The sequence below is a fragment of the Phaethon aethereus genome (assembly GCF_964289735.1).
Source record: "Phaethon aethereus genome assembly, chromosome: 6".
Classification (NCBI taxonomy): Eukaryota; Metazoa; Chordata; class Aves; order Phaethontiformes; family Phaethontidae; genus Phaethon; species Phaethon aethereus.
Window position 1 is genome coordinate 9,715,039 of NC_138580.1, and position 27,662 is coordinate 9,742,700.

The window sequence follows — 27,662 nt, forward strand, 5'->3', positions numbered from 1 at the left end:
AGAGGATTACTTAAAGTTCTGTACAGAGCTTATTGCAAGACTGTAAGTAAAGATGTTCTGTGTAAATGCTAAAGAACAAGTGATATCAGAAAGCTGCTCCAATCCTAACCCTTCAGTCCTAATAAAGGACATTGACTTCTACAATTACCCTGGATAAAAATCCTTCACAAAAAAAATGTGGAATTGGAAGGTACTGTGGTTTGTAACAGCTTCATTGTAGTATGTATTGGGATCGATCTAGTGCAACCATACCTAGTCAAAAAATGAGGGCCCACTTTCTGTAACAGTGTGTCTGTGTGTGTATAAATATATGTGTATAGTGTATCTATACACTCTCACCCACATAGGTGTATATGTAAGTGTATGTGAGTATCTACCAAAAAACTGTGTCGTGGTTTAACCCCAGCTGGGAACTAAGCCCCACGCAGCCGCTCGCTCACTCCCCCACGGTGGGACGGGGGGGAGAATCAGAAGGGTAAAAGTGAGAAAACTCATGGTTTGAGGTAAAGACAGTTTAATAGGTAAAGCAAAAGCCACACACAGAGCAAAACAGGGAATTCATTGACCACGTCCCACGGGCAGGCAGGTGTTCGGCCATCTCCAGGGAAGCAGGGCTGCATCACGTTAACGGTCACTTGGGAAGACAGACGCCATCACTCCAAACGTCCCTCCACCCCTTCCTTCTTCTTCATCTCAGCTTTATACACCGCGCACGACATCGTATGGTATGGAATGTCCCTCTGGCCAGCCGGGGTCGGCTGTCCTGGCTGTGCCCCCCCAGCTCCCCGGGCACCCCCCGCCTGCTCGCTGGCCGGGCAGAGGGTGAGGAGCTGGACAGTCCTTGGCTGCTCAGCAACAACCCAAAACATCGGTGTGTTATCAACGTTATTTTCACCCCAAATCCAAAACATGGCACTATTCCAGCTACCAGGAAGAAAAGTAACTTTATCCCAGCGGAAACCAGCACAAACAGGTATGGTGTAACCCACACAGACAGATCCTCTTTTGCAATAAATAACTTTTAGCTTTTTATTGTTAGCTGCATTCCAGTAGCACTAAATGGCACCAACTGGGTTCAGAGCTGGTATGTATAAATAGAAAAACAGAACCATCCCACACTGAGAAATTTATAACCTACGCCCGGGAAATAAACACTGATAAATAAATAAGATAATAAAAACAGGTGCAGAAAAGCATGAGACAATCAATAATAAAGTGTATAGCTAGGCCTGTTGACCTTGAAACGTGCAGTATTTTACAGACGATGTTCTCACAGTGTTTTTGCTCAACTAGCATTAGATTGAAAACAGTAGAACACAATTCATCTGAAATACATGTGAATAGCCCATTCTATTTGCATGCATTTTTTTCTATTTCTTTTGCAACTTTTTTTTGAACAAAATAAAATATCTGCCTGCTTTAGAATTGAATCTATTCAAACTGTGAATATATATTGGCTAAAATAAGGTTGTGGTTGTTTTGTTTTGTTTTGTTTTGGTGGAAGTGCACCTATAAGACGTAACTGATTAGGAAAAAATATAACAACTGTATGATTTATACATGGTTAAAGCTGCGGCAGAAGTTATGGAACTAATCCTGAGGCCCTTATCTGACTAAAGACTACGCTAGTAATGAGCTCCTCATGGTGTAAGCAGAGTTTTCCCTTGTGCTTGACATAGTCCCTGTGGGGAAAGTGTCAGATTTCTGCAAGAGGGAGAGTTTGTAAATTGGGAAGAGATTTTCTTCCCTGAATCAGTAATGTGCTCGTGCCCAAAAACATAGCTTCTTGTTATTATTTTAGCAAAGTGTATTCAGCCTGTAATTTTTAACACATTCCTTTGATATAAAAATGTGGATTCCAGTAGGAGTTTGCACATGAAATTGCTCACAAACTCTTGACTTTCAGTGACTTTGGAGATGGCAGTTCTCTTTCTGAGCTGGTAAGAATGTAGATCATCCTCCCAGGATTAAACCTACACTCCACTGAGTTGCAACCGGTAGACTGCCCTAAGCTGCAGGTGTTGGGCAGGGGTGATAAAACACTGTCATTAAGTTTTCCTACCTCTAACATTAACATATAGTTGTCAACTTGGGGTTATTCAGAGGAGCTCTCTTGTGTTTCATCGGAGGTCGACAATTACGGCAGCAGTGTGGCTCCCGTGTACCGCCGCAGCTCTGCAAAATGCCCCTGGTGGGGCTGATATTTGACAGTATCGAAGTTGATGGCAACATCACCATAGAGCAAGTATTAAATCTCTTCTGCGGGGAGCTGCTTGTAGGAGTATGAGGTAACCCACTTCAAGGAGACAGATGACACCACGCCTATGTGCATACACGCTCATTTTCCAACAGCGAAAAGCCTGACTGAACTGTTACAAAAGCAATTTCCCCAGAAAAATCCTTGGGGAACTCTGGACTGGTTTGATCTACACAAGTTTCAATTCTTCCACCTCCTGTTTACCCATGAGCACCTTTATTAGGATAGTTTTTCCTTCTTGGTTACCCTCAGCCAGGAGATCTGCCTCGCTATACCAGCTGTATCTGTCCCCAGGGACTCTCCTGAGTGAGGAGTTATTTCTAGCCTGGTGGATGGAGGACCGTCTCTACAGCCTCTCAGTTTTGGCAGGTGCATCCTTTACACTTTTCCACACTGCTTGTGGATTTTTCCTTTAGCACTTCATAAGCACTAACAGATGTTAATGTCTCCGCTCAATTAAGATACTTCACAAAGGGAGTAATTGTTTTTCCCGTTTTATACAGCAGGAAATAAGTTGTGCGTTTAGTGTTAGTTATAGGAGGTCAATGGGAAATTCAAGTGCTGTGCTTAGTTCTGATGAGCTGGAACACAATGCCTGTAACACAAGTCTGCCTTTCTCTTTTCTGATCGGCTTTTTAATCTACTGTAATCTCCCTTTTTCAAAATCTGTCATCATCCTTCCATCTTTTAGTATGACAAATAGAGCTGTCCTGGAAAATGCCAGTGCTTTCACCTCCAAAACCTGTCTTTCTTAAATCAGAATCCAAAGCAAAACAACAAATTCAGAAGTAAGAAGAGCTGGAAAAACAATACAAAGAAAAAGAGACAGCTGAGGAAATTTCTTTTGAAGACCTAAGGCAGAAAGCTTTGATTTGTCAGCAATCTACCTGTAAGATTTTTGTCAAAAGTCTCCCTTGAGGCAGAGAAGGAAATTGGTAAAAGTCTTCAGTGGAGGCTGTCAGAGGCAGTGAATGGCATCATGCTCTTTATTTCAGGTATTTAAGTTTCCCTAGGCTCATGCCATAATTAATTGAGAGAGACAATCTCCTCAGGATGACTCAAAATGCATAAATTAAGCTGTCTCTGAACTGCTCTCAAACGGAATCTTTTTTTTCTCAAAAAAAAGGGGAGCCTGAACTCCTAATTTCAGAGGGTCCATGCCTTCATTCGCCATGGGGTCCTCGGGAACTTTTTTCTGCATCATCCTTCCTAGAGCAGTAGTGACTGCCTGCATGTAATTCAAACTCTTATCTCACCAAGATAAAACTAATTTTCCCATGTACGAATTTGGTGTTGGAGGTGGGGACACAACATTTTTTTTTTTGCAAGTTTACACTAGTGGGAGTCCTCAGAGCAGGAACAGAGATCTCAGCTGTGCTTCTGAATATGCTGAATGTTTGGTCACCCCAGTTTCACATGCCATCTTGTGCATTTGCACAGTACTTGCGAATGTGGAGAATTATTCTTGGTGTTTTTAGATTCTCAATGGTACAGTAAAGATGCAGTATCTGACACTACCATGAAGTAAGACTATATTACATTAGACCTAGATTTAACCGTGATGCTCTTGGCCTTCCAGAGCTGAGGTACCAATGGAGGTTCTTAAACAGATAAGTAAGTGAAATATGTGATAATTTTTCAACACCTCTGTAGCTCTTCCCTAGAAAACATAAGTGAGTATCATCATTAGTTCACTTCCCAGTCAAGCTAAAGTTACTGTTTCTGAATGTCAAACTGCTATTTTTCAGACAGTGCCATTAAGTGCCTGTGTAATTTTTTTATTCTGCACTTTTAGCTAAAACAGATTAAAAAAAAGAGCTCCCTCTAGGTGCAGGGGTGTAGGCTGCTTGCTGAACAGGCAGAAGGCAGTCTCCGTTTCACACTTTGTTGGGACCGTACTCTAACCTGCATCCTTCCCAGGAGACACCCGTGGAGTTACTGCTGTGTTTGAAGAGAAGCATGTGCACGGGGCGTCCAGCTTCTGGCCACTTACCAGTGGTCACTGGTGTTCTCATTCTTCGTTATTGACTGAAATACTTCCTCTGTTTTTCTTCTCTCCTCAAAACAGGGCCAGGCGTTCCAGTTGTTAGTGTGCACAGTACAAGTAATACTGCAAGTGAGTATTCCTTATGGAACAGGTATATTTTATTATCGTCCTTGATTGTTCTGGGGCACGTGGTGGAGGGGAAAGGCAGTTACAAGTAAATGAAAGCTAATACATGGCTCATTCATATAAAATGTTATTAATTACCTTTTAGCAACATCCACATCTGCAAATGAAAAGGAAAGAAGTTAATCAAATGACTAAAACTTTCCCAGGCTTTCGGATATGTTTTATGCTAAGTGCATATCATTCATCTTCTATTTACACTTGAGTTAATTAGATGGCAGGTTGGTCTTCATCCATTTCACTTTCTATGTAAATTATACTGCCATTACGATACACCTGCTGCATTTTTAGAGATGTTTTTAAAGTTACAATCCAATTATCTTGAAGTAAGGTACAGTCTTTGGACCATTGATCATAAAATCTGACCTACATACGATGAACTTAGTCCTTCTCCTACATTTCTCAAATCAGAGCAACTCTACTGACATTTTCAATGATGGCAAATCCAAGAACAAAGGCTTTTCAGGAGAGTATTCAATACCTCTGATTTTCAAGTTTTACTCGTTGCTTTCTGTGTATTGGCACCAAATCTGTTGCTGTTTCCTGTCTGCTTGGGGTGCTTTGTAATGGGAGACTGTCCTTGAACAGCAGAATTTTCCTCACTTAGGTATTTCTCTGGTACAGTAGAGGTAACAACTCTGCTACCTCCAACTCCACTGTGGCTCCAAGTAGCATGAAAGTGTGGATTACAGGAAAGGGGACATCTTTCCACCCAAAACCATTAAACCAATCCTTACCTGTTCTAATTGCATTCAATAGATTATCCCCAGAAAGTTTCCCAGAATACAAAAGTCCTGAACTGTACTTGCCTGCATCCCTTTTGTCACGGGCCAGCACTATTCAGCTCTAACAGTGGACCTAACATTGCATGTTGAAGTAGCGTGCGGATCAATAGTATCATGCTATCAGGTGTTAATTAATGTCTGTGCTTTAGCTGCTTTTTTTTTTTTTTTTTTAATGTCACTGGTGATAGTATTTGCAAAGCTGAGTGCCATAGCACACCAAGGGGAGGCACTTTTATCCAACTCAATAAGGGCTAGCTATTCCTGCTCAAAGTAAATTCATTGACTTCTGTAGAGCTACTCGGTTCTCTGAAGGTAGACTTTCACTCATTCTTACTTGTATCTAAAATACTCTCGATAGCAAATTATTGTAAGAGAGATTTATGTACAGCATCTTAGAGGAAAACAAAGCAAGTCAGGATAGAGGGACGTTGTTTGTTATAACAACAAGAAAGCAAATAATAAGAGAGATAATTTACTATTAATGTTTCAGTGGAAGATTAGATTATCCTCTTCAATTCATAAAAGAATGATTAAGGATTACTTCAATTATTCCATCCTCAGACTATAATTATACCATTTTGGTTGACTGCCCAGAACAAACATTCTCCTTAGATTATCTGTTTTGGCCCTAAGTGGAGGGTTTATTGTTTAGTAAAAAAATCTACATTTTGGAAGCCAGATTAGTAATTTGAATAAAAAAAAAAAGGAAAAAAAAAACTAATTAATCATTCTTTCATGTGCAAAAGGATTGCTTCAAATCTGTCTGCAGCTTTAAACCAAACTGAAGTCTTGCTCCTGGTTGAAGTGCAGACGACAGAGAAGGACATGCAGTAATCAAGTAGAGCTGTGCTGGCTAAATATTGACTTGGAATACGTAGCTTGAAAAGGATGCCTGCTTGAGGCTTAGGATATTGCCCAGCAGACTAGCCTTTCCCTGTAACAGCTGCTGTTAGTATTTGCCAGGGATACCAGTATTCACGTTGTTCATCAGCAATTTTATTGTCAGCGCTTAACGAAAACAAAACCTACTGAAGCCAGAAAATGGAATAGCTGTACATGTTTTGAATTAGGCTGATTGCTCGGTTCCTGAATTGCAAAGCAGTTGCAATATAAAAAAAAGTATTTACAGAAGGAATTTATTTACAAGTTTTATCATTGCACATTTGTCTCTTTTTCTTTAATTTTTTTGAATCTTGATTAATCTGTGATGTGGTGAGGCTTGCTTTCAACTTGCTACCTTTCAACTTGCTTTTTCTTCCTGTTTTCTACAGAGTTTTATGTTTTGGAAAATAATGGTGTGTTGAAAGAAGCTGTTTTTAAGAAAAAGAATTCCAGGACTGAAATTAAAATGCTTCACATTGAGGATTACGGTAAATTTGGCAAAATGTTATTTTAGCAAACCAAAAGCTTTCTTGCAATGTTACTGTTTTTCATCTGTGTAACTACCAGCCTTTAATGTTCTGCTCTTTTCTTGAAAGAACTCCCTTTACAGTTGTCACTGCCAAAAGATTTCACGGATCGAAACCAGTATGCCCTTCTATTAATAATGTAAGTATCTGTGTAGAATCACTCAAAATAATAAAAAAGTACTTCTTAGAAAGTATTAAACTCTGTAATTAGAAAATGTTGGTTTACCTTGTGTAGGAAAGTTCCCTCATGGATTTGAGTTGATAAATCAAAACGCTTGTTCTCGGGAAGATTTTGTTATAGGTGCTATCTGGTAGAGGTGCCTGGGGTTTTTTGAATTCTTCAAAGCTGGCTCTGCTCCATTGTACTTTTATGTACATGGGGCACTGGCCCTTCTGATGATGTAGCTGTGAGTAATTCTGCAGACTTTCCTGGACCTATACTGATCCCTACCCACAGAGGATCTCATTCAGAGCAGGTACTCCTTTTTCTTCCCTTTTCATGCCTGATAGAAGTGGGTAGAGCTTCTAATGGGGGCTCAGTTAAGATGCATAATGCTAAACTGCTTTTAGGAGCATGAGAAAAGAAGAAAAAAATATTTTTGAGCGTCAATGGCTGAAGGCGTGATAGGCATGATCCAACATCTGTTGATGTTTGTAGGAAACCTCTGTGGAAGGAAGGAGGCACTCCCTGGCAACCTGCGCTGTGCTTTTAAAAAAGAAATAGTGTATGTATTTCTTTCAGAGACAGTCAGCCTTTAAGTTGCATGTCTGCAGAACGTATAGCAGAGGAGGAGGGAAGTCGTGAGCGTACCTGCAGCCTTCCTAGGAAAACCAGTGATGGCCGTCTCAGGGCAGCACCCGTTGTTCTTCCCTCAAGCTCTGCCATGGGTGGAGAGGGCTTTCCTGTACCTACAGATCTTCCTCCAGTCCCACATGGAAGGAATTGATGGGAATTTAACCAACACAGGTGTAGGAGTGCACTCCTAATTTCATGAAAATAGCAGTTAGCTGAGCTGTATCGCCTGGAACAGACGTCCCCTTAGTGAGAGCAGAGATCCTTATTGCTCTATGTGAGGTCAAACTTACAAGCTTGAGCTGCCGAGCGATCCCAAATTCCTCTACTCAGATCAGATCTTAGGTAATAGGACAGAGAGGCATAAAACTTCTTATTTGTAAGTCCAGTCTGTGTTTAAAACTCAGGTTTTTCAGTTGTATTTATCTGCAGTTGTGGAGGCTCTCTGCTTTAAGTGGCTCATGAACACGTTTTTCTTTTCATGTGGAGAAACAGGACACATGGATTACTTTATCTTTAACAGTATTTGCTAGCATGACCTTGAAGCATGATTATTTTTTAAGCAGCTCTTTTAAGTGTGCCAAAGGCAAACCGGCTCTGAATTGACACCAGCAGCATTTCAGGGAGCTGCAAATGCTTGTGCTGCTTCTTTTTTTCTGAGAGTAAGGAGACACTAAGGTTTTAGCAGTGTCATGTTTTCCTTTTTAAGTATCCTGCCATGTACAGTTATGGTAGAATATGAGGTTATACACTCATGTAGAACCTGGACAAGAAAGGCAGTAAGCATCAGAAACCTGGAGAAGGCCAAGGCCAAAAATGACAGGAAAAGGAAGAAAAAACCTAAGGAAATACTATTATGAAATATTTTTAGATATCAAGAGTTGAAATACCTGAGAACAGTATTGAGGCAGGATCTGAATTTAAACTTACCGAAGTTGTCAGTACCCAGTGAGTGAATAATGTGGCCAAGTCATAATGTATGGATACATTTTGTAATTGTTTTAATTTTTTATGATGTGCTTGTGGGATAAAAAGGATAATAAATTTATAAATACAAATTGTGGTATCTACATTTATAATGTGGAGAGTTTGCTTCTTTTTAGTCAAATCCTTACTTTTGCAATATTGAATTCTCAATGTTAGCTTTAACAGGAGTTATTTTTAGAAAACCCTATACACTTCAAATTTGAAATCTACATCAGCTCATGTAATGTTGCAGGTGTTGTGTACCCCTCTTTCCTAGAAGCAAAAGGAGTTATATTTCTTCAGCAGCTTTTTACAGACTTTAAACTAGGGTTGCCAGCAATCCTTTTTTGAGTTAAAGATGTCCCCAAATGAGATATAAAACTGAAAACTGTTACTGAAGTTACGGGATGTTCCCTTGTGGGATGATTATTTGAGCCTAATAAATTCTGACCAGCTCTTGAGAAAGAACTGGAAATCTGTGATTGTGCAGAGGGTATTTGTTGACCCATACAACTCCAGATTGACATCTGAAGGTTTATTTCATTATCAGAAGTACTTCTTTCAAAAAAAAAAAAGTATTCAGGTCCAAGCAGAACATGTAGCTTTTACAGGAAACATTGATTAGTTGTATATATGGTATCATTTCCCAGATATTTGACTTTCCTGTGTCCCAGAGTGGTAGTGTTGGGACTGATTGAGAAACACCCTGTTCTTACTGCTAGTAGTGTTAGACAGAAATTTTATTAGTGGCTGATAATAAGTGCTGCCTCTCATATTGTTCAGCTGCACCTACTTTTTGCTTACGTTCTCAGCCGTGATAAAATTATCATTATATTCCAGCTATTGAAAGCTTGAAAAAGATTGCTTACCGACGTCCTTGGTGAGAATGTTTGTTTCATTGTATGTCCATTTTTTGGAAAGAAGATCCTATACACCACCTTGATTGAGGCAACATAGGCTTGGATGAGTATAAAGAGAAGATATGTATCTGGAAAAGCGAAGTGTTACCACATATGAAGTGGCTTTTGCTTTCCATCTCAGTAGTACTGCAATTTGAGAAGGACTTAAGAAAACTAGAGGGAGAGAGGGAGGGAAGGAAGGAAGGATGGTAAGGAAGAGAGAATATGAGTTTAAACCTGAAATTCGCCTAATATGTCTCTACAGTGCAAATTAAATGCCTCGTTATGCGCGTATGAGCTTCTCAGTGCATGTGGGCTTTGTCCCCTAAGCTGGAGGTTAAACATGGCATCTGAGGCCTAATGGGCTCGGACCGGCTGTTTGGCCGCGGTGGTTGCTTCAGAGTCTCTCCAGGCCTCTGGAGAAGATTCCTCTCCCCTGTGTCTTATGTTTTGACGGGATCTGGTTCGCCTGTGTGGTCTCGTCCCTGTCTGCAGGATTTTTGTGCCTGGTGGCTGGTTTCACCGACTCAGAATCTTGTTGATGGCTGAGGTTCAGAATTCTACTGTAAATTTTTGTCAGCAGCAGCTGCTTCTGTGTGGTGTTAACGTGCTCTCCGGGTCAACAGGCTTGCGATTACAGTAACAGAATTTGGAAATAGATAAGGGGGAGAAAGCTTGGTGTTATTTGGTAGATTTTTTTTCAAATCACTGAAAGCTAGTAGCCATTTCAAAGCTGCATGACTATAATAAGGCTCTTGTATTCATGTAAGGGTGCCTGTAGATAAATTTGAACTCCCAGGACATGGCACCCAGGTGTCTGAGTGTTAAGGCTGAATCCTGGAAGGGATCCTGGACCAGTGGATTCTGGTCCTGGTGTGAAACCTGGGTGTGAACTCAGTACAGCTCCACATAGACCCAAGCTTAACCGAAGGACCGGGCCCTGAATATCCTGTAACCTTCATCATAAGGATTTTGTGAAGGTTCATCCATTAGCAGTTGCAAAGCATGCTGCAACGTTCAAATAGAAGATCATTGTATTGCTATGTTAAAATTCATGTCAGACTATGGCTGGACTGTCTAACAGATAGGTCTCATACAGAAACCAGTTATGTCGTCTGGCACTATTTTTCTTTCCAGAATTGTGATGCATAGGCCATAAAATGCTAAATAGGTTATAACGCTCTCCTTTCTTCCATTTGTTCTCCTAAACCACTAATACATTTCACACTCGGTTTCCTTCTGATATAATACATACAATGTAGCTATAGATTAGAGGTGTACAGTAATTGCCTGAAAGAGTGATTATCATCTCTTTTCTATGTAATTAAGATCAAAGTTTAAATTTCAGATCCTGGATTTTCTCATTATGGTTCACCTTGCTCATTAAAAAAGTTGGAAGATACACTCCTTGGTAACGCACAGGAAATGATTAAGTAAAGACTCTGGCATTTAATCTGGATAATAAAATGAGAGGTGATGATCATTCTTTATTTTTTCTTGAACATAATTAACCTCATTCCTTCAAAATCTGTAGTAATGTATCTTAAATGTCAGCATTTATTATTTAACGCCATTTAAAATTGTCCAATATGTATTTATGATACATTATGTCCATATATGTATGGTATTGTAAAACTGAATCAGTGGAGAGAGTGTTCTGATCTTCGAGGGGAAAAAACCCACATTATTCTCCAAAGGAACAGTGCGTTGTCACCAAGAGATTTCTGTTTGTTTGTTTGTTTTTTTACTTGTTTTCTTATATTTTGGTAATAAACAGGAATCACTTCACCTGGTACTGAAATGATGAAAGTTTTAGGCCTTGACCAAGCAATCAAACCTGCTTATGCCTCCAGTTAACACGCTCTCGGGACTGGTAGGAAAATAAGGAGGGTTGGAAGTGAAGATTTTTTACAGCTTCAGGAATAACTCATTAAAAGACTAGAAGAAATGTAGACAGGCATAATGCAAAATATTTGTGATCTGAGGTAGGTAGCAGTTTGTGTACTGACAGCTCTCTTGTGTCCCTTTCATTTGTTGTGAAGGATACTACTCGTTTTAACTGGCGGCTGGTGCAAGTGAAGGAGCAATGCTTGGCTACATAGTGAACTGTAAAAATATGTGGTGGGTTCCACGACTTTGATTGCAATATGCTTGCAAGGGGCACGTCCCTGAAGGCATTTTTGCTTGATGAGTTCTTCCTCTGTAGAACAGCTGCAAAGTTGACTTTTTGGGGGATCCCAAAGTCATGTGACTGATTCACTAATTGCTTTGCAAGCCACCCATTTCATGCCTGTATTCATCCTGCCTCTGCCGAGTGTGGCGGTGTTTTACTCCTCCATTGTGTTTCTGTTGTATCAAAGTATTTGTCTTTTTTACTCTTTTATTCTTCCCCATTCTTTGAACTTTGTAATACTTCTCAGGGCCTAGAGGGAGAACTGATTTAGCTGAGGCTAAAAGAGGGAGAGACTGGAGGGTTACTCCAGCTGTTTCATCTACAGTAGCGGTCCTGATGCTGTGGGCGGCGATGGACCTGCTCACGCCCTTTCTCTTCAGTCTTGTCCCCAGAAAAGGCCTGGGGAATCGTTGAGCTAAGATCCATCCTTTCAGCCTCCCCTATCCCCACTTCCCCCACAGCAGTACACATCTTACTACATGAATAAAATGCTCATTTAATCTTCCCTAGAAAAAGGCAAGAGGAGATTAAAAACTTCACCTCCTTTTCTGATGACGCAGGACAGTGTCGCATCTCTTGTTCTCAAAATGGCATTTTCGAAGTCTTCAGCCTCAAGAGTTTCAGAAAGATATTTTAAGAATTTTTTTTTTTTGTACTGTGCTGTCTACTTCAATCCTGTCTGTCACATGATTCCACCCTAGTAATGGAATCACTTCTGGTGGTGTGTTTTAATTTCTTTGGCCATATCTGCAGGGAAGAGTTGTAAACACACTTTCTGTTTTTAGTCACAGTCTGCTATATGTAAACAGAGTATAGGAACAGAGAAAAAACATTTGGAATTTTCTGCCCTCAGTGTTTGAGGCTATTCAGGTTCCCTGATTTTTGACCAGTAATGATGGGTGTGCTTGAAAGCTGATGCTTGTGAAAGAGATGCTCTTGAAATCTGAAAATGAAGTGGATTTTTGTATTACACCAGTTTTGCAAAATGGTGCTATTTCCCCACTCAGTTTCACCATAAGCAAAAGATAACTTTTATCAGTGATATTCCTTTGCATAGATTTTATCCTCTGAGTTGTAGTCTTTCTCACATATTTGCTATCAAGATACCTTTTCCGTCTGCTGCATCAAATCCACTGTTTTGCAGAAATAGAAAGGTACTGACAAACAGTGATGATAGCAGTTATCTGCCATGTGTCTTTTAAAATTGTTCCCCCCGCCGCTTGGTCAGCGCTATAACTTCTACAATTCCTATTTAATATCTTACCGCTTAGTTTTTAAGTGGTGCAAAACCTGGAACAAATTTTGCTGCAGTCATGATAGCAGAGTGGCAGAGGAGTATTGCTGAGAGTACAGCAGCAACAGCCTCTCTGGTAACACCATCTTATCCCCTGAAGGCTGTAGCTCAAGTCATGAACAGAGACTTTAGTTTAAGTTTTTGCTTATAGAATCTGAAAGAACAGATTCTTCTCTTTTCAGCAATATATGAACTTACAATGAGCTGCCCCTTTTTCCAGACAGCCTGAGATGTATGTGACCGCCTTGCAAGAAGCATACGAATTACTCACTAAGGTCACTGGTATTGGTATGTTATTGATGGCTTCTGTCTATTTAAATGCTACATCAGTGGCAAACTTCAGCAGCGTGCCTGAGTCGTCAGCAGTTGTGCTGCCACTGTGGACTCATAATCCGAGCGTAGTCACTGTCAAAGACACACACTAGGCAGTGCTGAACCTTGAAAGTCAGGAGCAAAAATAAAAAAGGGAAAGTGCAAGTGCTGTCACAAGGAAAAAAAATTAATCGGGAAGAATTAGGCATATTCTTCATTTTGATCATTCTTCTCTCGTTGTTTGACTCTGGAGATGATGCTTCACAAGGAACCCTTGAGGGGTGTTGAAGAGGCTGTAGCTTCGCATAGCCGTTTCGCTGCTGGCTTTGATTTGGCTGTAGTGCTTTGGCTAGTCCGTGGTTCCCATATGTCCATCCATAGCCAGGTGGGAGGAAGACTTCTGCATTTGTATCACACCCAAGCATAAATGGTAGGGGCTTCCTGCCAGGCTTACTGGTGGGGTCAAGAAATGATTCTATGAAGAGGGTACCACTGAACAGTGGTTAATTATAATTAGGCTGTAAGTAGCGATAAACCTAAAACAAACACTGACCTTTGAGATAGCTGTAATCCCAGGACAAACTCCACAAATCGGACTTTGCATCTATCATTGCACTGCAGTGACAACCTTGCTTTGTTTCAGAGCCCTGAGGGTGATGTTCAGACTTGCATAAAGGATTAATACCTTGCAGAAGCCCCATTTAAAAGGTTAAAAGTGGGGCCTGAATGGTGCATAGAATATATGCTGTCTCTCTATGGAGGACAGAAGCACACCTCAGGTAATCAGTATCATTTTATACAGCTGAAGACTAAAGAGACCTTTTGATGTTAATGGGAATTTTGACATGTACCTCAATGGAAATGGCTTTCAATGCCTGTCATAGACTACTTATATGGACATTCTTGAAATAAATTAGCCACTGGAAAATTGCTTACAAAAGCAATACGTCAAACAACCTATCATGCAGGAGTGGAAGATGAATAGTGTTTAAAGTCTGAGCCTAAAAGTAGCCCAGCTATGCCCTCCAAAGAAGAGCTTGGGAAAGCATCACTGTCAGTTCTCACCCACTGACAATCTTGCTGAGGTTCTGTCTGTTGTTCCTTTCTTAATAGAAAAGTGATCTGAGGGTATCATCTTTCATTTAAAACACATTTTTGGTTGTAAGCACTTTCTGGTATAGAGAAAGGCTTACAGCTGTAACGGTTCTTCCCCTATTCCTAAGTGCCTAGATATGTAACATACATTTATAATGTATATATAACTTAGATATATAATACGTATAAAACAGATGCAAACACTTATTTGTTTTGATCGTATGTTAGGTGGGAGGGAAGCAGGCTGACTCACTATGTTTTCACTTACATTAAACTGTTGGAAAGATACCTAGACAGACAAGAATATTTCTGACATTTTATTGTGGGAAGTTGGAAGAACTCTAAAATAAAATTATAACTAGTCTGAGGCTGATATTATTGGAAGCAGTGGTAAAAGCTCTGTGAAAACATCTATGTCAATGTAGAGTGCTTCTGAAAACCGTGCTCTGTACAATAAGCATAAATCGAAAGAATTGTTCTGCTCCTGCTCTTATTGTAACTAATAATGATAATATACTTCTGAATTGTGTGTCATCTGCAGAGCTCATTTGACGATTAGTATTTCCAAATTCATTGCTTTGCATTGTTAGCAGTTAGTGTAATCTGAACTGAATTGGTTAAGCAAACAAAAAAATGCCCTTCCTTTCTTTTCATAAAGCCAAGCATAAACTTGATGCACAAGATAACAGTGAATCAAACATAACGTGTTGTGACTGAGTCTGTAACCAAGTAATTCTGATTTCAGTGCATGATGTAGCAACTATGTGGGTAGGTCTGACTGAATTTGAGAACTTATGGATTCATCATATGCTCGCTAATTAATAGAGCGATTACCTTGAAGATGGTCTACGTTATCCACAGCCAAAGCTAGATACTGATTCAGCACCTTATTGTATGTATAAGACAGTGGTTATTGTAGGAGATTTTTATCTCTCTCTCCTCCCCGCAGGTTTATATAAGTCTCTTTGGCAAAATAATAATTTCTGTCTTCATCTTTCTTTCACCTTAGACAGGATACTCCCACAGACACTGTCCAATCTAATTTCTATACAGCCAGCACAGGCACTTCTACATTTTAATTTGCATTCAAGTGGCGGATGCAGCCTGGATAGAAGTACTTTGCATTTTGTACAACTTCATGCTAGCCTGCTCTCTTATTCTGTGTTTATCTTGGGGGAAAAATAATGACAAGCTTCCCTTTTAAAACTGACTAATAAAAAATTATTTTCTTTGGAAGGAAAATAATATATTTGGCTTCAAAGGAAAATGCTTATTGTTCCTCTAGAAACTGCATTCTCCCATTCTATTCCACCTTTTCTGCTGTAAACCACCTTTTTTAAAAGTCATAAAATAAACTTATCACTCCTGCCTGCATCCATTTCTTGCTATGAATTTGGATGGAGAAAATGTAATTTTCTCCAACGTGTACTTTAGTCGTCTTTGTACCCTATTTCAAAAAATCCATTCAAGGATACAATAATGCAATTATTTTTGTTTTCTACGATGACATTCCTCTTAATAGTATTACATATCCTACAAAATCATAATCAGGGTACCGAATGAATTTTTCCTTTTTGTCTGTTAGTGTGACTAACAAATCCTCCATGAGCCATCTCAGAACTGACCTAGCCATTAGTGATTATGGGGCTTTTTTGTTCACTTTATTAACTTATAAGCAGCACTACGTGCTTTAGTTTTCTGTTTCTTTCTATAAAGTATTTTCAGGTATTGGCAACACGGCAACATAGTGGTTATAAAGTTAAAGAATTATTTTGCGTACTACTACTGCAGGGATACCAGCACTAGCTAATGTGATGGTATCGATGGAACTGGCAATAATTCAACAGGATTGTATAACCGACTGAACTCTGCCATCTAGGTTAAATAAAATGTCGGAGAACGGCAAAGTGCATCACATTGTCAATAGTCTTCGTTTGTGTCTGATGTGTTGGTATTTGCAGTGATGAAGCTCCAGGCAGCCAGTTGGTTACAGATAAGTTTCACATTGACTGGGACTCAGTGCTTGTCAACTCTGATAATGTCATCGTAGCTCGATTTGATGGCAGAGGGAGTGGATTTCAAGGCCTTAAGATTCTACAGGAGGTCCACCGATGCTTAGGATCAGTGGAAGTGAAGGACCAAATAGCAGCCGTAGAGTACGTATGTGCAAACTTTTCTTCTCTTCTACCCTGCTTCCACTTTGATGAACTAGCATTTTGAACTGAAACTGCCTAGAATGTTTTCTTTGCATAGTGAATACCATTAATGTTTACTTCTAATGCAGTTGCAAATTTTGAAACAATAATATTTTCATTGCAAACAACAAATTAAAGATCAAAGATGTGTTTGCTTGTTGTGTTGGTGCTTCTGTTTGATAAAGTTATCCTTCCGTGTACAATCTAAATATGCCATCTGAGCTAATTCGTATTTGTCTATATTCCTTACGAAAATTTCTTGTAGTGCACATGTTAATGTTTAACTACATTTCTGTTGCAATATTTTAGGCCTATACAATAGGATGCTGCTCTCATTTCCACCACAGAGCTATGGAGTAATCATACAAAGCAAATGGAGTTATAATAGTGTAAATGAGAGCAAAATTTGGGCAAATGCTTATTATTTCTCATTTGCATTATCATTCTTAGACTGATATATTCCACCAACTGCAGAAAAGAGTCATTTCCATCTGTGGAGTAATCACACATGGCTTTGTCTACAACTCTTTACTCAGGGTGCACATGTCAAAATGACTAATATCAAGGTCTGGATGGACGTTTTCTAGGGATTCTCAAGGAAAGAGATTTTAAGACGGGTTTTTTTTTTTTCTTCTTTTGAAAGGGGTTGATGCTTCAACCATTGCGTGAGTTGGCAACTGTCTCTGACATGACATGACATACCTGGGCAATAGGGCTCCTAGTGTTCATGTTGGTCAGGAATGGGCTGCGCTGAGCAGAGCAATTCAAGGTGACCATTGCGAAAGGGCCATCAGAAGCAGGCCGTGCGCCGCGCTGTGAGAACTGAGCTCTCTGCTCAAATACTAAAACGTTTTAGGCTAAATTACATCTGGATTTGTTTTGGATGCACTGCGTGGGGAAAAAAGGGAGGCTGCCCTTAGCTGAGAGGAGGTTCTGTGGCTGGTTTTGTCTCCTCAAAAGCAGTTGGATTTTGCCCTCAGATTATTCTGTCTTTTCTGTATGAAATTCACCATTGCTGATTCATGGCCTTGATGAGAGAATTAATTATTTAGATAATTATCTAGAGTCAAGAAGTTGCATTCATCCTATCTTCCTTTAGCTGTTGAAAAACTAGACACCTGGTCAAAGCCGGTCATTTAAGCTCTAGTCAGTGGAAAATCCTGGCATTTCTGGAGGGTGATTCTTCCCAGACTGAGAGAGGTTTCCAACATGGGTCGGAAAGAATGACTGTTTGAGGGTGTCTTTCTTCTTTCCTTTAACTGAAGAGCAGATGTAAATGGGCAATTCAGGCAAGATCCTCAAATTCAGATATCTCAAGTTAGTTGAGATGAGCCCAACACCAACTGTTTGCCATATAGAGAAGGAATTAGAAAGCAAATCACATTTCCAAGTGCATTAATACTTTTATTGGTGTAATTTGTTTCTCTACCTGATCTGCATGTATGACAATTTCTTACTGTTCAAATAATTTTCTTTACATAGTAGATTCAACAAGTAAAATTCACCATTTTACCAAATTGAAAAAAATTTTCTTTTTCCTTGCAGATCACTATTGAAACAGCCCTTCATTGATCCTAAGAGGCTGAGTATATTTGGAAAGGTAATGTGCAAAAATAACTGGATGTATCGTCATGATTCTTTAAGAAAATACTATTAGTTCATAAACAAAAATATTTATCTATTTTCCTAAGGCAATTTCAGTTATTGAAAGTTATTAAAAGAGGGGAAAAAAACCTTCCGTAATTTACTGTATGTTCTGTATATTAACTTTTTTCTCAGAATGTGTATCATTCTGATATCAGATCAATCAGATCAGTTTTACGGTACTGCAGTATTTGTATTTCAGAATCTGAAGGAGAAAGTATTTGTTTAAAAACATCTGCTTGCTTTAGAAATTTTTAATACGGGCTTAGGTTTTGTGAAAGCTTATTTCTTACACTTTTACATTTGTGCTGCAGTCAAATTGTCAATGGCCTTCTAATACAACTTTTACATCTGAATGTCTTACTGACCCTTGAAGTTAGCTGAGTTACAACCTATATACTGTCAATAACTTCCTTTTTGCACCATCTGCTAGAAATCTCGCTGTTGCCATTTTGTCAGCTGGCTTCACTGTGTGGCATGTTGTTGCCTCTGGTATGAGATAGAACAAGGCAGAGGCTTAACCTTTAGTAGCAAACTAAATAGCATTTTACTGATGTCCATTAAAAAACAGCAATTAGAAACACCACATAATTGCTACTTCTATGAACTAGCATGTGCAACCTTATTTTTTTAAAAGTGTTTCTTAAAAGTGAAGATGTTTTGTGCTTTTGACTTCAAAGCAACGACAAGGCATGGTCAAATACCTAGACAAAACCCACCAGTTATCAGTTATAAGAGCAGCGTGCATTCCACTATGAAACCCCTTAGTTCCCATCCCTCCGCTGCTGGCTTGTTCCATGGCCTCAGGCAAAGCATTTAACCTGCCTGTCTCAGTCTGTCTGAATGCAGAGTGAAGATATTGATATTTACCTCCTGCGTGGTAGAATTTTGTGGATTTATTAATGTTTCTGAAGTGTAGTGAAAATGAAGTACTATTATTAGCGATCCACATGAAAGTGACCTTCCTCAAAGATTTGAGCTCCTGCCACACTTCTTGAGCTAAAGAAACTATTGTTGCAAGAATATCAGTAGCATTGAACGCAGTATTTGGTTTGTAGGGCAGCAGCCAGAGATTTTTTCAGCCAAAGATGTATAAGTAGGGCTGATACCACCCACCAGCTGATCGTGGCACACATTTCTATTCAGGTTTTAGTGCCTGTTATTAATGTATATGAAAGTACATACGCATATAAGCATCTACGTTTCTCCATATCCTCTTCCCACAAATGATTGAAAATGTCATTTCTGAAATGAAATCGCTAAGCACCCCAAACTGCTCACTTCTTTCTGACTTCAGAAATTGTTTTCATTGCTACTTGAAAGTTTCCACTTGTTTTCTATAGGAGATTCAGCAGCATCTTCTTTCCTAACAGTGATGTGATGAGACAGTTACCAGAGCATACATCTAAACATGGTTTTAGATATCTGCCAAAGGCTACCCCCAAAATTGTTTTTCTTTTACGAAATATTATTGATGATGGTGTTCCTGTATTTATTTTCTGAAAGAAAGACTGAGGAATGAGAAGTGGAAATGTGAGAAAGCAAAGAGTAAAAAATGGGAAATTCAGCAAGCTTCAGTGCTGCTCTGAATTCAGGGAAGTTCACCCTTTCCAAGTTAACCTCAGAGTTGTTTTCTACTGTCAGACAAAAATTCATAAAATCTAAAAGTCAGTTTTAGAATTTGGAAAAAAAAGTCTATTTAACAGCTTCCTAAGGTTAATTGTATTTCCCTCCATTTTGCTTATTTTAGAGTCAATTAAAATCTTTAAAAGAAGATTTTTAGGAAATTTAAAAATTTGCTTTCTACTATCTACAACAATATGATAGGAAAATTCTTTTTTTTTTTTTCTTTCTTTCTATGCATTTAATTGGGCTTACTGAATGGAAATAGAACGTACACTATGCTTGGCAGTAAGATGGCTTTGGAATTGCTTAATGCTGATCTCATAAAGCTGGGCGTATGCACATTGTCATGGAGCTCTTTAAGAGGTTTTAGAACCACACAGAAAGAAAATGCCTGTAGCAATCGGTAATGTGACCTAGGCACAAGAGTAAGAAGGCTGTCCAGGAAGGCACAGCGTGGAAAATACCTACTCCTGACCACCAGACAATCAGCCAGTGCCCCCTTGCTTATCTCTGTGAGGGGTACCAGCCCAAGTGATGCGTGATCCAAGGGCCCTTCTGAACGGCTACACAGCAAAGCGTGTTTCCATGTAGTTTGCATTTTTTTCCATGGGAGTAGAAAGAGAGCTCGAAAATAAGTTGCAACTTCACAGCCAGCCAGCTTCTTGAAAATACGGCAATTGCGTTGTAAGCACAGAAATGCTACTGATGAGTGAGGCGTCATATATCCTTACATCAGAACACAGGAACGAGTCTCTGCATTGTCATTGTGAGGTGCTTCTAAAACTGTGATCTCACTGTGTATTGTTTTTGTCCTGGAAAGCCTGGCTGGAAGCAAGGGCACAAGAACAAAGGCAAGAAATTCCCAGGAGAACTAAACCAAGCTCTTAATGAATACAAGGCATAAATAATAAATACCCTGGCAATAGCTATCCTGGGATTAAAATTGTGCTGTGGAACTACTGGGAAAGACACAAACAGAATATTAAAAAGCAAAAGTAGAGACCCAGAGGCAGAGGAAAGCTGCTGTTCTCTTAAACTCTTTGAATTATACAAGTTACTGGTGCCCACGCAGAAATCCTTTCTTAGGAGAAATCTACTCCAGTACACGGACAATTCTGGTGGCTCTTGGTCTCCTGAGCTGGAATTTCTATGGGAAGGGAATAACTCAGTTCCTCACGCTCCCTTGAAAATCTAGGTCTTATTCTGTATTTCCTTTAGTGTGTCTGTTCGCATTTACTATAGTAAGTTGATTTACTATAGTAAGTTGATTCCAAAGAACACTCCGCTTTGCTTATTTTTCTTAGCTAAGGTTAAAGGATTTTCAGATATTCCAGTTCTTCCAGTCAACTCATCTACTCATTAAGTATTTAGACATGAAGAACAGGAGCAGGCAAGATTCAAAAAAGTCCATGAGAAAACTCTGTGAGCATTTGATACACAATACTCTTTTTTTGAGTTGGCTGGTGTTTTAGATTTTTCTTTCCCTTGTCATGGGATAATTTCTTCTTCCTGAAGTGTGTTGTGCCAAACACAAAGCAACAACAACAAAATACCTGCAAAAGTCAATTTTCCAACTCTGAGAAGAACAAAGATGGCAAATAGAGAAATTTGAAGAGCCCATAATATATGAGAAAATCATTGATCCCAGACTATACAATTCAGAATTTCATTTTCTGTGGGTCTAGAATGATTACAGGTGTACAGATGGGGATTGCCAGGGTCATTCCAAAGAAATGTGGTCTCACGTTAAAGCTTTCACGTTTCCATGCAAAGCGAGGCTTTCGCAACTCTCTTCTCTGTCACAACTCTTCCCAGGGAGGTGTATTGGAGACTTTGCAGAGGAGATGATGAAGAGATGTTGCCATAAGGACAGATAAATGTGGTGAGGCAAGGAGAGAGCTCCCCCTCCTCTGCCCCATCTCTCCCAGCTTCTTTATGCCACCTGTGCTCCTTGCTTTGTAACACAGCCGCTTGATGGGTGCTCTTCTGGCCAGAGACTAGCATAGTGTCGAGCAAGGTTACAAACAGCTTTTGCTTCTGCAAAAGCAGTGCAGGATCCGTACCATTTGACAATGCTGTAGCAGAAACCTCTTCAATAGCAATAGGATTCAATCTGTAAAGGTTTAAGTGTCAGCGGGAGGGACAGACTGCAGTCAGTTCACAGGTTTCCTGCACACCCATACTGTCTGTCCTGTCAGCAAAATGCTCAGTGTGTCCTGGTTAGTTACCTACAAATATCTACATTAAATATATTAAAATATCTGCATATTAAATGTAGTAAATTTATCTACATTAAATATATTAAAAACTGAGTACATATCTTCCTGTCTAGGCTGTGTTCCTAAAAGCCTTACCTTTGTTTTTTGGTGTTGGGTTTTTTTTCTGTAATTTTCAAATCTTTTAGTAACTATAGTCTAGTGTGCCATGATGGAATATGGAGCTTAAACGGAAATATACTAATCATTATTAATTGCATGACCATAATAAGACCATGACCAGGACATACAAGATCTTTATTCACTCTTAACTATAGGCTCGCATTTCCTTTTAAAGCAGTTCTTTCAGATATAAATACATACTGTAAAGTGATTCCATCAGATTAGCACAATCGCCTTTAACTTTATTGTTTCTAAAAAGAAATGAATAAACAAAAATCTCAATATCATTTCCATTGTTAGGGATACGGTGGCTACATTACATCAATGATCCTGAAATCCAGTGAACGGCTCTTCAAGTGTGGAGCTGTGGTGGCACCAATTACAGATATGAAGTTGTATGGTGAGTATTCCCTGCCCTACACCTGTGTGATCACCTTTTCAAACCATCTTTTATTCATGGAACTTCTGTTCATTTTAACTAGGGTCAGAGAATGTGCCAATATCAACTAGGTTTCACCTCACTGTCTCATTCTCTCCTTTAAATGACAGGGCTTCTAACACTGGGACAATTTACCAGAACGTGCAACAGATACATTATTATTAACGCCACTGATTTTTGCAAAGGACGCGTGTTTCCCATTTCCCACTTCCCACTGAAATTCAGTCAGGTACCCCATTTCCTAAGAATCCTTTAGGTAGATCAGCCTGAATCAAGACTTCTAAGAGGAATCAATTTTTTAAGGTTAGTGGTGAATTCCTTACAATACCAACCATGTCATCGTTCAGTCACAAGATATTTGGTTCTGTATGTGAAGTGTTGGGCAGAGGCTGTGGACTGCGGACTGTGGTACACAGGAAATCAGACCAGGTTACTTTAATGATCTGGGGATTTTGGGGGGAGTGGGGGTTAACCATTTAAATATTATTTTAAATGGTACATTCTGGTTTTAAATGAACATCTCTTTCTTGACTTAATAGCTTAAAGAACATCTCTAGACTCTAGGTCAGAGCTGATGAGTTTTAAAATAGAAGTAATTTTGATGAATTCACAAGGTTTTGGTTTTACTTTGACAGCATCAGCTTTTTCAGAAAGATATCTTGGTATTCCATCAAAAGAGGAAAATACCTATCAGGTAAGTTAGCATAAACAAGTAATTTAAAATGACAGTTTTACTTTTAAAATGCAATTCAGTTACACCTCTCTGTGTGTTTGTTTGCTAGGCATCCAGCGTATTACACAATCTTCATGGTTTAAAAGAAACGAATTTGCTAATAGTTCATGGGACAGCTGATAGTAAGTATTTACAGATGCAATTACATTTGGAGTCAGAGTTTTTAATAGGCAGGCATTCACGGACAGATTAGGCACACACCTAGCAAGTACATTTTTAGTTTCATTATCGCTCCGATAAGTTTTTCTATTTTATTTCAATTATCAATTCTAACTCTAAACTGATGACACTTGTCTTTGCTGAATATTTGTACCATTTAGGTACTGCATGTTCTGATTTTTTTAAATCTTCTGGACCACCATCTTGCTGGTGAAAGATATTATATGAATTATTAATAGAACAACACACAGTTTTAATGGTATTTTAAAGTCATAAAGATTCTGCAATTGAAGAAAGAATTATCAGTACGGTTGATGAAGTACAGCACCAAATGGGAAGTTAAACTTTTCAGCAAATTAATTACAAGGTAGTGATTGCATTAGTACAAAAAGCATCTGAAGCTGAAGCTATAGGGAACCTTTAAATAGCACCAATACTTTTAGCAGTGGTTTAAGTCAGAGAATGAGTAAAACAAAGCAAGTTCTAGCACTTTAAATGGAACCATAAGACGTGTCAATCAAGAGTTAATTTCCAATTACAGATTTAAATTTAACTGCAGTGTGCTTTTCCGAACTTTCTTAACTGATGTAGATGGAAAGAACGAGCCTTGATTCAGGCACAGACCACGGCGCGGCACCGAGCCCCTCCGTAGGGGTGCGCGGGCTTTCTTCTCTCCCTGGCCGTTCCTGCTGAACGTGGGGCGGCACAAACTTTCTGACCCCTCCGTCTGGGTCTCGGGCTTTGCTGACTGTAAAGGCAGCAGCAATTTCTGCCCCTCTGAACGCGGCACAGAGGGGAGCGGGGCTCGGGTAGGTGCCCGAGCGGTAGCGCGTGTTCAGGGCCGGGACTCGGTTGCCTGCTGCCCTTGCTTCGTGCCACGTCTAGCGGTGCCGCCCAGCCCGCTCGCAGCCTGAGCTCTGCAGGGTTAGGACATGGTAATAAAGTTGCCCGTTTTTACCAGGCAAAGATTAAGTTACTGATATGTTGCAGAAACTCCGTTATCTAAAGAAGTATGGGCTGTAATAACCCTGTGCAAGCAGTAGAAAATGCAATGTGCTTTCCTTTAACACAATTATAAACTGTCATGATGTTCGAACAGAGTGTTTTTACACACCTCTAAACTATCACAGTGTGTGTAAATCAAGGGTGGAGAGAGGAGTCCTCATGGAGTGCCTGGAAAGCATGGCTTCCCTTGGGGCGTCCAGCTCCTTCTCCCAAACCTCCCCTGCTACCCCCTGCATCGCTGTTACCGGTGGGGCCGTGCGCTTCCGACCACAAAGTCAGTCAACTTCCGACCCGGTAGAGATTGGAAATGTTTTCAGTCAAATCTGTTTAACAGGTAAGCATTTCAAATTAGCTTAGGTTTTTCTAATAATATCCAAATGTTGTTGTCTTGCAGCTAAAGTCCACTTCCAGCATTCAGCGGAATTAATTAAACATCTAATAAAAGCTGGAGTTAATTACACTATGCAGGTATGTGCAGCTGTGACATTTCCTATAAACACAGTTCAACATTTAACCTCATATTGCTATTTTTTTCCAGAGAAGGAACCCTCCACATCACAACGCACTGGTATTACCTTAGTTTGAAGTTACAACTCAGTTTAATCCCGTTTTCCTTACTGTTAGTATGGACATCAAGAAGCATATCTTCTTATTGTTCTTCTTTCTCCTCTCTCTCATCCTTCTTTTTTCCACCTGTTTATCTTATACTATACAAAGCGCTTTACAATCCATATGCACTCTTTATAATATGGAGATACCACTACTTTAGTCCCTTTTTATCGAAGAAAATCTTGGGTCACATGAAACTAATTTCCCCTTATTTTCAACATTTAAATTTATTAAAAGGCAGCAAAAAGGCGAGTGCTGTCCCCTCTCTCCATAGCCGTAGGGAGGGTGAAGGTGCAGTGAGGGGCAGGCTGGGGAGAGCAGAACAGGGCGTACTGCTGCTGAGCAGACTTGCCCGTGACCCACCGTGGAGTACGTGGATGTTTCTGGCTGGGGGTTCTGGTTGCATTAAAGCTTCTCCAATATTTCAGACAATGTGGGTTCAGGTCACTCCTCCAAGTATCTTGGATGTTACACATTGCAAACCTCAACCTTAGGTGAACCTTAGGTGAACCTGTAGTTTCCACTGAAGTGTGTGAGGTCATGCCAGGGAGGAGGTGGTAAGAAGGGGGTTGGCATCACTTATGAACGGAAAAGGACTTTATGTATGATATCTGAGTGGGGTAGGATCTGTTCCAGTTGTCCCTGTGATTTCGGCTGAGGTGGTGTGAAGGTCTGTGGAGAAAGAGGTCTCTCAGAAAGAGCCCTCTTGAACCGTTCTCATGCAACCTTGTGATAACCTGAGTATGAGGAAGCAGCTGAGGCTTTTTGCCTCAAGCCACCACAAGTCTCTTGTCCAAAATCCTGTGGCCTGGATTTCTTTGTTCAGCCTGCAAATTTTTGTTCAGCCTCACTTGGGAGAAATTTCCAGTGGAATTCACATTAAGAGATAAAAATGCCCACATCCACCCTAGGAGAGAGAGATGATGGGCTTTAGATAAGATAGGAAGATGAATAAAAAGGTTGTTCACTGAACACATAGAATCTGGGATATTGAGAGGTCCCGAAAAGCATCAGGTAATTAATCCTGATTGACGATAATGGGATTTGGATGCCTAGACACTATTGAAAATGCCAGCTAAGTAAATGATTGTAAGCACAATGACTGAGAAAATAATTTTTTTCACTTCTGCAGATCCCACTGCAGTGGTTGTTTTATGTAAGCTCAAATTCCAAGAGAATTAGTTTTACTTTGAGTTTTACTTGATGCCATAAAAATAATGTTATCATCCTGTTGTCATCTAAAGCATTTTGAAGATCAGAGAAAGAAAAATAGACCCCTAAATATTTGAAAAGCCTTTTAAAAACTGTTTACTTTTTTCCTTTCTCCTCTGCTAGATCTACCCGGATGAAGGTCATAACATTGCTTCTGAGAAAAGCAAATATCACCTTTACAGCACAGTCCTTGGGTTTTTTAGTGCTTGTTTAAAGGAGGAGACACCAATTTTACCACAGGAACCTGAAGAGGATGAATAAGGAAGCCTATTTGTGTGGTACTGAAGGGGACTTACTTTGCGGCTCAATAAAACCTTAAATAAAAGTGACTGTAAGATTGCAGATTCTGCAGAAGCTCAAGGGCAGCTAAAGGATATCGCAGTGGAACAGCACATTTACAGACAATGAGCTAATAAACTGGAATTCAACTACAAAGTCCAAACATATTACCAAGGGACAAAACCTTTACCTTTGTGGAAGGTCAACAGTTGGTTACAGTTTCCTGGAAGAACTTAGTTTCGCATAAGTGTAGGGTTAGTGCATGTTTGTTATGTTAAGCCTCACTGTTGGTTCTGTAAGTGGTTGCTCGTTTTTTAATTTAAATGCACATCTTTATTCATCTTTGCATAATGCACAACCTATCATAAGTATTATGGCCACTAATATTTTAAAAGGTGAGCTGCAATCTAACACCTTACTGTAATGTTACAATAAGTGCAATTCTTTTGCTGTCTATTACACATAAGAAACCACAGAGATAATAAAGGGCACGATATTTTCTCTAGTTTCTGCTCAAAGGGGATATACTGTCTAGTGCATCATACAACATGGATATTGAAAATGATTTTTTTTCCCAATTTCAGCATTTACTATTATTACTGTACCTACTAGTGACCAATAAGGGACTTTTTGGTAGTGTACTCTTGGTCTTTATGTATATACCTAGGACTCCCTAAGCAGAAAATCTTTCTGAGCTTGAAGAATTTCTTTCAAGACCTAATTAACAGCTGTATTTAAAACAATATCTGCAATTGCAATCTTCCCCCAGTCCAAAATGTATCGATTGTTTCCTTTAAATATGTTTGAGTTGTGGTTTGGTATTGTTTATAGTAGTTAATAGTTTGCTGGTTAAGCTCTGATTTTAGAATATGCTACTTTGTCACATGTAAATTAGATACATAAATATTAAATTATAGTTTCCGATAAAGAAAATTTATTAACAATGTATAATGCCACTGAGTAATACTTTACTCCTCAAATGAAGACATATTTTGTATAGTGCATCATCCCTTCCTTCCATCTGCTCTCAGATGTAATTCTAACGTTCAAGGTGGCCACGTAGCCGGAACACTCCATTAGTTTTTATTCCAGGGATGCTCATTAAGTCTCTTGCCAACAGGATTTAGATTCAACAGCATCACAAAGAAATGAAATGTTTTTCATTCAAGGCAAAGGAAGCTCCTGACAAGTTAAATTTTATTATTTATTCAGACGGCGAGCCCCTCATAC

General features: G+C 39.5%; 1 protein-coding gene across 4 annotated transcripts in view; it reads left to right on the plus strand.

Moving 5' to 3' along the window:
- Nucleotides 1–26,414, plus strand: part of DPP10 (dipeptidyl peptidase like 10) — a gene marked incomplete at both ends in the record, with an annotated part of 564,196 nt that extends 537,782 nt beyond the window's left edge. For all 4 annotated transcript variants that reach the window (XM_082001551.1, XM_082001552.1, XM_082001549.1 and 1 more), the window contains 10 exons: nucleotides 4,326–4,373; nucleotides 6,484–6,582; nucleotides 6,691–6,760; nucleotides 16,115–16,309; nucleotides 17,894–17,948; nucleotides 22,297–22,396; nucleotides 23,071–23,129; nucleotides 23,218–23,290; nucleotides 24,727–24,800; nucleotides 26,277–26,414. In XM_082001551.1, coding sequence (XP_081857677.1) covers nucleotides 4,326–4,373; nucleotides 6,484–6,582; nucleotides 6,691–6,760; nucleotides 16,115–16,309; nucleotides 17,894–17,948; nucleotides 22,297–22,396; nucleotides 23,071–23,129; nucleotides 23,218–23,290; nucleotides 24,727–24,800; nucleotides 26,277–26,414 — 911 coding nt within the window. The remainder of the gene's footprint in view (nucleotides 1–4,325; nucleotides 4,374–6,483; nucleotides 6,583–6,690; nucleotides 6,761–16,114; nucleotides 16,310–17,893; nucleotides 17,949–22,296; nucleotides 22,397–23,070; nucleotides 23,130–23,217; nucleotides 23,291–24,726; nucleotides 24,801–26,276) is intronic.
- Nucleotides 26,415–27,662: the final 1,248 nt, after the last annotated feature.